This window comes from Helianthus annuus, chromosome 1, assembly GCF_002127325.2.
Source record: "Helianthus annuus cultivar XRQ/B chromosome 1, HanXRQr2.0-SUNRISE, whole genome shotgun sequence".
Classification (NCBI taxonomy): Eukaryota; Viridiplantae; Streptophyta; class Magnoliopsida; order Asterales; family Asteraceae; genus Helianthus; species Helianthus annuus.
In genome coordinates, this window is record NC_035433.2 from 13417397 (window position 1) to 13430822 (window position 13426).

General features: G+C 39.2%; 3 protein-coding genes across 3 annotated transcripts; 1 reads left to right on the forward strand and 2 right to left on the reverse strand.

Moving 5' to 3' along the window:
- Window positions 1-2737: 2737 nt before the first annotated feature.
- On the reverse strand, window positions 2738-3837 carry LOC110940109. The gene is made up of 3 exons (XM_022181692.1): window positions 3171-3837; window positions 2977-3089; window positions 2738-2869 (listed from the first exon to the last, which is right to left on the reverse strand). The coding sequence occupies exons 1-3, from the start codon at window positions 3835-3837 to the stop codon at window positions 2738-2740; spliced, it is 912 nt and encodes a 303-aa protein (XP_022037384.1).
- A 2591-nt stretch (window positions 3838-6428) lies between these two features.
- LOC110940279 lies at window positions 6429-7250 on the reverse strand. Its single transcript, XM_022181858.1, has one exon. It carries the CDS (start codon window positions 7248-7250, stop codon window positions 6429-6431), a length of 822 nt encoding a protein of 273 aa, XP_022037550.1.
- A 1916-nt stretch (window positions 7251-9166) lies between these two features.
- Window positions 9167-13426, forward strand: LOC110940356. The gene is made up of 2 exons (XM_022181931.1): window positions 9167-9179; window positions 12111-13426. Exons 1-2 carry the CDS (start codon window positions 9167-9169, stop codon window positions 13424-13426), a joined length of 1329 nt encoding a protein of 442 aa, XP_022037623.1.

Below are 13426 nucleotides of genomic sequence, written 5' to 3' on the forward strand. Positions count from 1 at the left end.
AATATCCGTTTGATTATCCTTTTCATTTCCATTTCTGATGAAGCACCCGTTGAAAATGACTCCGTAAGTTCATTTTACGTTTCTGAATATTGTCCGTTGAGGAAATGAATCCCCGTTTGTTTATTCCTTCATTTCCGTTTCTGAAGAATACTCGTTAAGGAAATGACAGGATTATGCCTTGTATATCTGGTGGTTACTTGACACAAAGTCACAGATGGACTCCTATGAATAAATTTTGGGACGAAATTTCCTAAAGTAGGGGAGACTATGACACCTGGGTCACTGAGACCATCAAACAAATACCAAGCCAATGAAATATTGTATTTCATACTTGGGTTCTGTATAAAAATGTGTATCTTTTGCACATATCAACTCTTGTTCGATTTCAAGCTCTAAATCGTTTTCTAGAAGGTTATACACGCGCTGATGCGTAAATATAACCAGTTTAATGCAACAAACACTCTGGAATAGTGAAATAGGCTTAACATACCTTAAATAACCTTTACATAACTTAGAAATAAGTTTTGAAGGCTTCCGTATGGCAAAATCAAGTTAAATCGCTTACAGGGACTAAACTTGACAAACTGCGAAAGTATGACAATTTGAACTGTAACGAACATTCCGGAACACGACCATAAGTTAAACACACCTTAAATATCCCTTATATAGCTTATAAATAGGCTTTGAGGGGTTTGGTGTGCTAAAATAAACTTTTGGATCATTCAGGGACTAAAAGTGTCAAAAAGCGCATAAGTTTGCACTTTCGAGCATAACTTACGTTCTGAATACATCCGAACATCCAAAAACTTATGTAAGAATAATATTATTATGCCTTAGTGTTTGGCATGAGAAAAATCCACTCGTCGCATAATTTGGATCGTTTTTCGCGCTTACGCGCATTCCGTCGTAATTAACCGAACATCGCGATCGTACGGCCAAACGAACCAACATCCGGCATATTTTTGAGCATGTTTCATGTCCTCAATGTTTAAGCATCATTTTAGGGCCTTAAAGATGGCTTAACAGGCCTTAAACATGTCGGAAATGGCCCCAAACCACATCAGGGACCTAAACCGTCATTTCTGAAAGTTGGTTGCAGATCAGAACTCCCAGGCGGCCCGCGTAAGCCCAGGGTAAACTCTTACACGGCCCGCGTCAGCCTCCCAGACCAGATTCAATGTTTTTAATCAACTTGCAACACCCTTTCGATCACCCAAAGGGCAACGCCACTTGTCAAATCCCTATGGTGGGGGCAAAATAAGCCACCACAACATTTCGACAAGTGTACGGGTGAGATCGAGGCACGATATTCAAGAAACAATCCTAACGGTCTTGCATATCCTATAAATACCCCCCCCCTCCCCGCCATTTTGGTATAAAACCCACAAATCTGATCAAAGAGCTCTAAGTTGATGCCATTGCTTCATACCTGAGTTCCTGGATCAAAATTAGCTTTCGGGGACCCTTCGTAAGTGTTCTTTCGTTCTTTTATTCGCTTTTCGAGTCCGAAAGTCAAGCTTTGTTTGACTTTCTGCATTGACCAGGTTATGGTCAACACGAAGTTCGTTTGAACTTCATAACGTGAGCGTGATCACGATGGTTATAGTCCATAGTGACTACACCTACTGATTACCACGTTATCTAGGCTCAGTGACGAGTCGTAGTTTTGGCCAAAATGCGCATTCTTGCGTATTTTGTAACCAAACTACTCATAGGTATCAAAACCGTTTGTTTTGATACCAAACCTGTTTTCTAAACTTAGTTAAGCATGTTCTAACATGCTTAGCTCGTCACTTTTAGTATAGTGCTTATATAGGGTCGTAAGGTAAGCGATCTAAACAATCGGTTATACTTTCGAACCCGACCCATTTGGTCTATCTTTAGGATCCGACCAAACACATTAGGTGACCATAGTTGTATAGGGAATAACCTTCCGAGGTTATACCTTATGGTCACGACGTTAGGCGTTCCAAGCGCGTTTTACGCGAACGACGCGTTAAGGTAGCATAAGCTACCAAAACGAGTCGTAATGGGTCGTAAGCACTTAGGTTAAGTTTCATTTTAGTATGTGGGCTTTGTTAAACCATATTACACGAGTCTCCATACTCGTTTGTTTACGAACCCGCATCCTATCCAATCCTCCGATTTAGGTCCGGTATATTAACATAGTTACCAATATTAGGTGTCGTTTGATATCCGTTGTCACACCCCGACCACGTAGAACATACAAAACGTGGCGGAATCGTCGGGGAGTGTTGTAACAGAATTAATTATTTCAAATCCATGGCAATTAAAGTTATATTTTATTTATCAAACCAGAGAGTTACATTGTCTTTAAACAAGAACAAAGAGTACATAACATAAAATAACTAGTTCTTGCTTCGTTTTAAGTCACTAAGGCACAGGTCCGCCTAAGTATGTCTCGATAAGTCCTATGCATCAACTCCTGAAAACACATGTGAAAATAGGTACGTCAGCATAAAAATGCCTGTGAGATACATAGGTTTTGTGAAAATAGGATTCATGACTTGTAAGTTTAAGAAAATGTTTTTTTTTTGGGTAAAGGGATTTACCCCGGTGAATTTTATAAACAACCAAAAAAGAACAGGATGCGTCCAGAACTAGACGCACACTACTAGCCAAGGCATACCCTGACTAGAACACCAAAACAACAAAGACCCGAACAAAATAAACATACACGACCAAGAGAACAACCCGACCAACACACAACCACAAACTAAACGTAAAAAGCAAAGAACATCCTCCTTAGCCCGGGTCCTCCATTAAATTCTTCTTCGAGATCTGCCATCGGTCCATAATCTTCATGTGGTCCGGATGCTTCATAATCCTGAATCCCATTATCTTCAACCTAACAGTATTAAGAATGACTTGCGAAAGAATAGCCGGTGACCGCTGTAGTCTCGAGAATAGCCTATTATTTCGTTCTTGCCAAATGAAATAGGTAGCCGCCCCAACCAGAATCTTGCATACAACACCGCCAAGATGTCTCGTGTTAGCACTATTCACCAACCAGCCCATAACGGAATCCCAAGTGTTACTGACATTCCCCATATCAGCCGATTCTCTAACTATTTTCCAAACCTCAGATGCATAGGAACACTAAAAGAAAAGATGATCCCTAGAATCACGATCATAAGAGCATAACGGACAGCACATGAGGGCCAGATTAGTAGCACTACCCGCTTCCCCAATGGACATCCTGTCCTGCGTCTTCAGCTTATTCTGAATAACAAGCCAAACATGAAACGAGTGTCTAGGAATACACTGGCTAAACCACACCGCATCAACCCAATCAACTTTATCATTTCTCACCCGAAGAGAGTCCCAAGCTTGGGAAGAGTGGAAATGTTGAAGGTTACCCCCATGATCCTTCCAGCATGATCGATCAGCCATATCATCCACTAATGTGGGAAGTGGAATATTAATTAGTACCGGGAAAAGATCATACCACGCCACAGGCCACTTCCATTGACCGTTTGAATCAATTAAATCCGCAACTGTCGAGCCCAGATTGAAACCTGCATTAGCAATACGCCTAGGCGATATAAAGGACCGGAGTGGACTGCAAGCATTCCAATTATCACTCCATGCGTTTGTTTGACGACCGCTTTTAATAGACTTCCAAACATAAGGCCGAATCAGATTACGAATAGCAAGGATCTTTCTCCAACCCCAACTCGGGTTAGCGGAGCATTTAACCTCCCAAAAACTAGAGCCTTTAAGCTTGTAAGAATGAATCCACGAAACCCACAAAGAACGCCGATTGTTTATAATACTCCAAACATGGCTTGAAATCAGCGATTTGTTAACCTCCATGATACTCCGAATACCCAAACCACCCTCAGACTTAGGCAAGCAAATATCCTTCCAAGCCACTTTAGAACGAACCGGACCTTGAGCACCCCCCATTCCATAGAAATCGACGCATACACTTTTCAAGATCTTTCACAATTCTGACCGGAAGCATGAAAACGGAGGCCCAATAAGAATACATCGCCGAAATGACCGAATTAATCAACTGGAGCCTACCCGCAAACGATAACGACTTAGACACCCAGTTATCAATCCTCTTATGAACTCTTTCAACCAGAATTCTACAATCACTGTAAGCAAGTCTTGAAGAAACAAGAGGCACTCCAAGATAACGAACAGGGAGGGAACCCTCCTGAAACGGCATTAGCCTCAAAATCTGATCCTTAGTAGGGGAAGGAACATTGCAAAAAAATATTGTACTTTTTGGGGCACTTGGAACCAAACCCGAAATCCTTGTAAACCTGTGGAGAGCATCCCGTAAGAGCTTAACCGAGAGGGCATCAGCATGAGCAAAAATAAATAAATCATCGGCAAAAGAAACATTAACAATCTTTTGTTTGGCACACTGCGGATGAAATTTAAACCTTGAGCCACTTTTCGAAGCACGCTGAAGCAGGAGAGATAGAACTTCCATGACCAATGTGAACAAGTAAGGAGACAAAGGATCACCCTGTCTAAGACCTCTCTTGCCACTAAAGTATCCATGCAGCTCCCCATTGATACTCAAAGAATAGGAAACTGTAGACACACATTTCATAATCCACATGACCATTTTCCTATGAAATCCGAAACCCTCCAAGATAGCTTTAAGAAAAGACCAATTGACCGTGTCATAAGCCTTTTGGATATCAATCTTCAAGGCACATCTAGCCGAGCCTCTATCAATATGGTAGTTATGCATAAGCTCCTGCGTAAGAAGAATGTTATCGGTAATTTTGCGGCCAGGGATAAAAGCTGATTGATTAATGCTAACTAAGCCATCCAAGCTCCCTTTAATTCTATCCGTAATGATCTTGCTTATGCATTTAAAGAGGACATTACAACAGGATATCGGCCAGAAAATGTTTAATAAGGTTTAGTCATGAACCTTGTAAATTGATTTGTTTTGTAAATCGTTTGAAAAACAATAAGTTCAGATGATATGTATAAATAAGAGAATAATGTATGGTTAAATGAATAACCATGTAAAATGAGTTTGTATAAGATAAGTTGTTTTGTAAAACAATGTCTTGTGAAAAGTATGTTATTTGTATAAAATGTTATATGTCTTAAATTGAAATGATTCAAATAACGCTACGATATGTAATACCATACAAACACTTATATATAGGAAGTACCAGCGGCGTATCCACCATGCTTGTATCATATTACACACGCCTCGTTACTTAAATCACTTACTCAAACCAAACCATCAAGATGTCATGTTTAACAATTGTAGAAATGTGTATGTATAGTCCAATGTCTATTGTCAAATGTAAATCTTGTCAACAGATACAAAAGGTTCACACGGTTCAACAGTTAAAATCAGTTCATATAATTAAACGGTTACGACGTTCACATGGTCAAATGGTTACAATGGTTCAAAATGTAATATAATGTGTTCATATGCTGGATGAGCATATGCAACAGAAATGCAATGTAAAACAATGTACTAAGTATGCACACAATGGACATACATTGCATGAAATGTAATGTAAAACAATGTACTAAGTATGCACACAATGGACATACATAGCATGAAATGTAATGTTAAACAATGTACTAAGTATGCACACAATGGACATACATAGCATGAAATGTAATGTAATGTAAAACAATGTACTAAGTATGCACACAATGGACATACATAGCATGAAATGTAATGTAAAACAATGTACTAAGTATGCTATCAGTCAACATACATAGCAAAACGATGTAATGTAAATCATGTACTATAAATGTACTAATGAACATAGCAAGTATATGATGTGAAAACATGAAAGCATGAAAGTAACAAGTAGGCACATGTGTTTCACCCCAAAACAGTTTGGAAAACAGTAAAAGAGGGGTCTATGTACTCACTTGAGATTGCTTAGTAGTCCTTGAGTAACAACCAAACAGTGCTAGAGATCACGGATATCAAACGGCACCTAATATAGGTAACTATGTTAATATACCGGACCTAAATCGGAGGATTGGATAGAATGAGGGTTTGTAAACCAAACGAGTATGGGAACTCATGTAATATGGTTTAACATAGCCCACATACTAAAATGAAACCTAACCTAAGTGCTTACGACCCGTTTAGGTAGCTTATGCTACTTTTTTTTTAGGTAAATGGTTACCCCGGTGATTCTATTAAAACAATCCCAAATAAGTACAAGTAGTGAGGATGAGTTCCACACTAGTTCATATACAGGACATGCCCCATATATGTAAGCCAAGCAAAAACAAAACCACAATACCTATGACACCACATAACCTAGTCTACTACACATTATGGAAAAAATATCTAGTAGACAAGACAAAACAAAAACAGAGCTAGAGATCATCCTCCATCATCAAAAATAAAACTGCCACAGACCAGCAGCCCCTTGACACGAACCGACAACACTCTATCCATTGGAGAACTTCGTGGACGAGGTGCTTGCCCCTGCCTTCAACGACCCGGATGTCATAAATTCATTAGTTTCGTTATAGCTACCAATAACCTCCTCATCATCCGATTCCTGCTGGTCATGTTGAACTTCACCATTTTTACCCACATTCTTACCCCTATCCGATAGAACATCAAACGGATTGTGCGTTTTGACACTAGATGGCGGACCCGAGGTAGTAGCCCCAGCATGCGGCTTGGATCCAATCGGCCGATATTCAAATTTCTGCTTCTGCTTATTAACAGGAAACCCTGATTTCCTAGCCGCTTTTTTGCGATCCACGTCCGTAAAACCCTCTTTGTCTACAACCGGCTGCTTCACTTGCTTCCGGGTATTGCTTCCCTCTTGTTTGTTCTGACCAGTGACTGGCCCCTTAGGAGCCCTCCTAGGCTGTCTCGGGCAAGAATCATCAGAATGACCAAACACCTTACAATGTGCACACCGAAGAGGACTCCATTCATATTCTACCGACAAAATCATTTTACTAAAGCCTTCCCCCTCCAACTCTGGAACTGCAATAACCATCTCCTCCTTAAACCCATTTTCAGCTGAAATTTCTACTAGCGCTCTCGCGTAGCTACTCCTTCCCCAAGTATCCGTGCACATAGATGAAGTGTACGTGTCCAACATCTTAGGCTCACCAATAGCCGTAGCAATCATACTCAATCCATCCTCCGTATACGCAGCAATCGGAACATCATGGATTTTAACCCACACTTGCAACTTCTTTACTTCCTTCTTTTCTAACTTAGAAGTAGGAGACCAAATATGCAAAAACATAGGCTGAGATCGGATAATCCAAGGACCTTCTAAGCGAATTAACTCGTTTTTGCCATACCAAAGCCTTCAAAACTAATTTCTAAGTTATGTAAAGGTTATTTAAGGTATGTTAAGCCTATTTCACTATTCCGGAGTGTTCGTTGTATTAAACTGGTTATATTTTTATTTTTTTTTTGGGTAAAGGGTTACCCCGATGAATTTTATAAATGAAACAAAACCGAACAAGGGTGTGTCAAAGCAACACACCTACTAGACTTGACATACCAAGCCTAGGAAAACAAGGAATACAGCCAAACTAAACACAACCAAAAAACGTCTCTAAATCAACAACCAAGACAACCAAAAAAAAATAAGACTCTGACTTAAGCCTCTAGCCCGGATCCGTTTCTATATCTTCGATCTTCCATATCTTGAAAATTCTCTCCTTCGTTGAAGCCGCCCGAAATCTGAAACCCATGAGCCGCAAACGAACCGTATTCTTAAACTGGTTATATTTACGCATCAGTGCGCGTATAACCTTCTAGAAAGTGATTTAAAGCTTGAAATCGAACAAAAATTGATACGTGATACACATATTTACAGATCCCAAGTATGAAATACAATATTTCATTGGCTTGGTATTTGTTTGATGGTCACAGTGACCCAGGTGTCACAGTCTCCCCTAATTTAGGAAATTTCGTCCCGAAATTTATTCGTAGGGCTCTGTCTGTGACTTTGTGTTTATAACCATCAAAGATAAGCAAGGCATAATCCTGTCATCTCCTTAACGGACATTCTTCAGAAACGAAAATGAACAAACAGAGTCATTTTCCTCAACAAGTATTCTTCAGAAGCGGAAATGAAGGAATAAACAAACGGGGATTCATTTCCTCAACGGTTAATCTGTAGAAAAGAAAATGAACAGACGGAGTCATTTTCAACGGTTGCTTCCTCAGAAACGGAAATGAAAAGGATGATCAAACGGATATTCATTTCCTTAACAGACAATCTTCAGAAACGAAAATGAACAAACAGAGTCATTTTCAACGGGTGCTTCCTCAGAAATGGAAATGAAAATGAAAATCAAACGGATATTCATTTCCTCAACGGAAAATCTTCAGAAACGAAAATGAACAAACGGAGTCATTTTCAACGGTTGCTTCCTTAGAAATGGAAATGAAAAGGAAAATCAAACGGATATTCATTTCCTCAATGGAAAATCTTCAAAAACGAAAATGAACAAACGGAGTCATTTTCAACGTTTGCTTACTTAGAAATGGAAATGAAAAGGATAATCAAACGGATATTCATTTCCTCAACGGACAATCTTCATAAACGAAAATGAACAAACGGAGTCATTTTCAACGGTTGCTTCCTCAGAAATGGAAATGAATAGAGCTAATTCTAGACACATGACAAAACTCGCTGTGGTTTCTGTGCACTGAATCCCATAATTATGTATGCATCCATAATTACGTAATTCCTTGCATAGTCCGCACAGTTTATCTTGTAATGTTTAGGGAAAGAAAATCAAACCTGTGATGAGGGTGACTAGACTACCATAGGGTCCTTTTAATTAGATCGACATATGATCTTTTTAATTAGGTCACCAAGGAGTCCTTTCAGCTATATCATCACATGATGTCCCTAACCAGATTTTTAGATCAATCTGTTTAACTAGACCACTCAAGGGGTCTAATTATTGAGTAGTACTTAATAATCCAAGGGACTTAACTACAACGTAGAAGTCTATTAAGGATTTTATGTAGTACCTTTGGGTATCCTACTATGAATCCCTTATACGAATGATGTGGAAGATTCTACGAATATTTGGATAACAAAGACGTGGATTACACCAAAAACATAAAAAGGAACACATAATCACATAGTTGTTTAACTTGATTATTAATTTGTTATTAACTTGCTATCGATTGAAAATGGATATTCAAGGTACACCAGGAAACCAGTCGCTGGACTTCAATGTCCTCTGGGATCTATCTGAAAAGATAGGATGATCTCCCAAAAATTCGATTTTGTTTTCAAAGAAACGTAACATTCGAATTAAGGAACACAACAATTTTAGGATTTGCGGAAATACCCTAGGTACCCTATTAAGGATTTATAGTGGTACTTTGGGTATTCGTCCAGTGTTGTAACTTGCGTCTTGTACTTCGTTTCCTCGGAAGAAACAGGTACTTTAGGAATTTCGTGGATAACGCAAGATATCATAAAATAGAAAAATCTTGGGGGGTAGTTTGCTTTTCAAGGAATACGATTCCTTGATTGTCGGTATTGTAGGGGATATGTTCTTTATACATACAACCACATAAATACATTGCAATGTAAATAAAAGATTTATTTATAAACAATGATACCAACTGTTTCATGGACCTTGACAACAAAAGAAAATAATACATAAGACATGATTATTTCTAAACGATGTTGTCTTCTGGTCGGTCAGATGCTCATCCCTGTACTGGATTTGCATTAGCAAGCTTTGGGCAATTTCTTCGGAAATAACCCATCTCGCCACATCTGAAACAAGAACGTGGTAGAAAACGACCTTGAGCGGGATTGTTGCCAGCTTGGTTTGGTGCAGCTGCGGCTGGGCAAACTCTTGCTGTATGGCCTATAAGTCCACAAGTTTGGCATTTGCGGCACTTTACATTGGCATGATGATGGAGGCTACATTTGTTGCACAAGGGTGCAGTTCCATTGTATGGTTTCCTAGCAGGGGGTTGAGCTGGTTGGTTGGGGACGGCTTGACCATTGTGAGTAACCATGGCGAAGTTCTGAGAAGTATTTCGCTTGACTTCTTAGGGGATCCAGTCTGTTCATCCATGATCTTTGATTCCTCGATTGGGTTCGATTCCTCCACCGGTTTCTTGTCACCTTTTCGGAAAAGTTTACCTTTCCTGATCTTTGATTCAGTCAAGGTTGCAGATAGCTCAATGGCCTGTCTAACTGTAGTAGGGTTGCTACCAGTCACAGTGTCTTGTATTGAGTCAGGGAGGCCATCAATGTACTTTTCGATTGCCTTATCCAAATGCGTAACCATATTCGGGCATAACAAACTTAACTCCTCATAACAATCCGTGTAGGCTCGATGCTCACCGCTAACTTGCTTAAGATCATCGAACTCCGTTTCCAAGGCCCTGATCTCGTGACGAGGACAGAATTCCTTCTGTCACACCCTGGCTTTGCGGAAGCGTGGTTAATTTGGTGTGACTTCTTAATACCATAGCTTAATCATAACAAAGCTATATGAAAATAAAACCATGCAAGATCATCCATTGATTTGAGTTTCAAAATAAAAGTACCACAACATTGTTTTTAAAGTACCGACACATGCAACTGAAATTTACATCCTAATAACATAAAGCATTGTTCAGAACTCATAACCACAAACATAAAGCAGACGTAGTTTTAGAGCGGTGGCTCGTCCAGGCAAGAACCACGACCCCTAAACTTGGATGACCTTATTTCTTTTACGCAGCGTGAAAACGTATCATACCATGCCAGATCCTTAATTACCTGAAATACATGTAAGTTGGAAAAATAAACAAAAATTGTTGAGCAAGTTCATGTGTAACTGAGTAAGTAAAACCTTTGTATAAAATCCTGGTATGTAGCAAATAAGGAAACAGAGATCACCAATGGTTTGCAAGGCCATTGATATGTGTGAAGTGCAAGTAGGAAGGCTCAAACCTAGCAGATTTATGCGTTGGGTACAAAGTCACCCCGAGGTCCGTTATGTTGGGCCTGGGGTTGGGCTCGCTACACCCAGATAGATCTACCGCTCCTGCCCTCAGTCCTATCCTGAGGATTAATGACCTCAAGTTTCCGCCTACCCATTCACATGATCTAAATAATAACCCTCCTTACGCTAACCATACCATGTAAGAAATATTTGTAATCATAGTAACATGTATTTCACCCCCGCAGTTAGAAAACTAAAAACAGTTAAGAGAAAAAAGGGGATATGAACTCACAGTGGTGCGTCTCTACCAAGTATATCTCCTGATCAAGCAGCGGTGCGACGACCTACACGTACTAATTCTATTAGACGGACGGCCGTGCCTTAGCTTTATGGTTTAAGTTTTTGGGAAATAGTTAGACAACTATTTCGTGTTTATATTCAGTATATACTTGGTGATTATTTTTCCTTCCCAAGGATGGGGGATTTAATACATGTGTGTTCGTATAGCTTCGGAATATATTATTAAGTCTCACTTAATATATATTTTACTTCTTATTCAAAAATATAAATATTCTTCCCAAAAATATTATATTTTAATACATATGATTTTCCCAAAATAATACCTTGACAAAAATACGCGTTCATAAATATTTCCTTAAATGCGTAAGTTACGTTTTTAAAGTTCGAGTGGTAATAATAATTACCGGTGTAACTTAAATAACTATTGCGAAGGCGTTTTTATTATTTTGGAGTCGTTAACAAGGTAATATTATTTTTACCCTAAAAATAATATTTGTATATTTCACAAAATAATCATAAACACATAACAAGTGACGTTATGAAAAATATATACTAAATATATATTTACCAAATTTTATTTTGTGAAATCCCACCTCCGATATTTTGTAAATAAAGTCGTGGCGAAATCTATAATTCGAAAACAAGTCTAAAATGTATTTCTAACACTTGTAGTGAAAATATTTTCTAAGTGTTAGGTTTTTGGAAAAATTTCGCCAGAGTTTCCTCTGTAACTGGAGGTGGCCACGCTTTCAAGCGTATCATTTTCTTTTATAAATCAAACCAACAATTTTCTTATTCAATCAAAACAATATCCAAAGCATCAAACTAGTCAATAAAGGGTTTTTCTGGCAGGAGCATTAACATTGATGGCAATCCTTTAGCTCCGAGACGTGGGGTTATCAGGAACAATGATCAGGAGCCGAGACCGATTAATGTTATTGATGTGCTTGAGAAGATTACTGTTCCAATCCAGCTTCAGAGTAGTATTGATCAGATTCTTGATGATAAGCCGGAGAATAGCAACAAATCAGGGTCGTATGCTGATATGGTGAAGCAAAAGACATCTCCGAAGCGGGAAGTTAACTTCAGGAAGCTAGAAGGGTCGGAGAAGGTTCAAGATGCGGATGTAGTTATTCCTCGCGAGGTAATTAGAAAAGCTCAGGAAAAACTTGACAATGTTTTGTTTGGTTATTTCTTGGGGAATAGGCTTCCTTTTCCGGTAGTGGATTATTATGCAAAGAATGCCTGGTCAAAATTTGGTTTTGTTAAAGCGATGATGAACTCTACTGACTTCTTTTTCTTTAAATTCGAATCAAAGGAGGGTATGGCTAAGGTTCTTGAAGGGGGGCTGTGGCTGATTAGGAAGGTGCCTTTGTTTCTAAATGTCTGGTCTCCATCTATAAGCCTTAAAAAAGAGGGTATTAAATCGGTTCCGGTGTGGGTTAAGTTACATAATGTACCGATAGCTGTTTACACGGATGATGGGCTCAGCTTACTAGCGTCCAAGATAGGAGTTCCAAAGAGATTAGATAGTTATACTGCGGACATGTGTGCTGAGAACTGGGGGAGGAGCAGTTTTGCCAGGGCTCTAATTGAACTCAATGCGGAGTATGAGATAAAGGATCATATCACTATTGCTATTCCGAAACTTGATGAGGAGGGTTATTTAATGGAAAGAGTGGATGTGGAATATGAATGGAAACCATTACGGTGCTCTTTGTGTTGTGTATTCGGACATAATGACCAAAACTGTAGTAAGAATGTTCAGAGCAAAAAGAACCAGGTGGTTGTTGATGATGAGGGTTTTATTTCGGACAAGAGGAAGACGATTAGATTGAAGCCAGTGCAGAAAAACCAAAAGCCGAAAATTATCTACAAGCCTAAGATAAACAAAACAGGGCCGAGTACTTCAGGTACAAAAGATGATTTGCTGAATAATGACAAAGCTAGTAACGTTAGTACAAAGAATTCATTTGAGGCGCTTTCAAAGAATGATGGAGATGCGGATGTGTTAGATCCTGATGACGGGTTAGAAACAAGACCGGTTATGAATAATGCTAGCGGGAGCCAAGTGCACATTGATGATGAGGTTGTGGATTCGATTCCTACTGAAATGTCTAAGTTTATGAGGAATGATAACAGGAAAGATAAATCTGAGGGGGCAAGCACTCCCGGTCTAGATAGTTTGAATGGATAG

Bases quoted from the DNA above. Each gene is read 5' to 3' on its own strand.
- LOC110940109 (XM_022181692.1), bottom strand. From the start codon at position 3,837: ATGGAGGTTAACAAATCGCTGATTTCAAGCCATGTTTGGAGTATTATA. The intron at 3,090-3,170 runs GTCCGTTATGCT...TTTGGAAAATAG, and splicing joins TAATCTGGCCCTCATGTGCT to TTAGAGAATCGGCTGATATG. The intron at 2,870-2,976 runs GTTGGGGCGGCT...TAATACTGTTAG, and splicing joins GTGTTGTATGCAAGATTCTG to GTTGAAGATAATGGGATTCA.
- LOC110940279 (XM_022181858.1), bottom strand. From the start codon at position 7,250: ATGTTTTTGCATATTTGGTCTCCTACTTCTAAGTTAGAAAAGAAGGAA.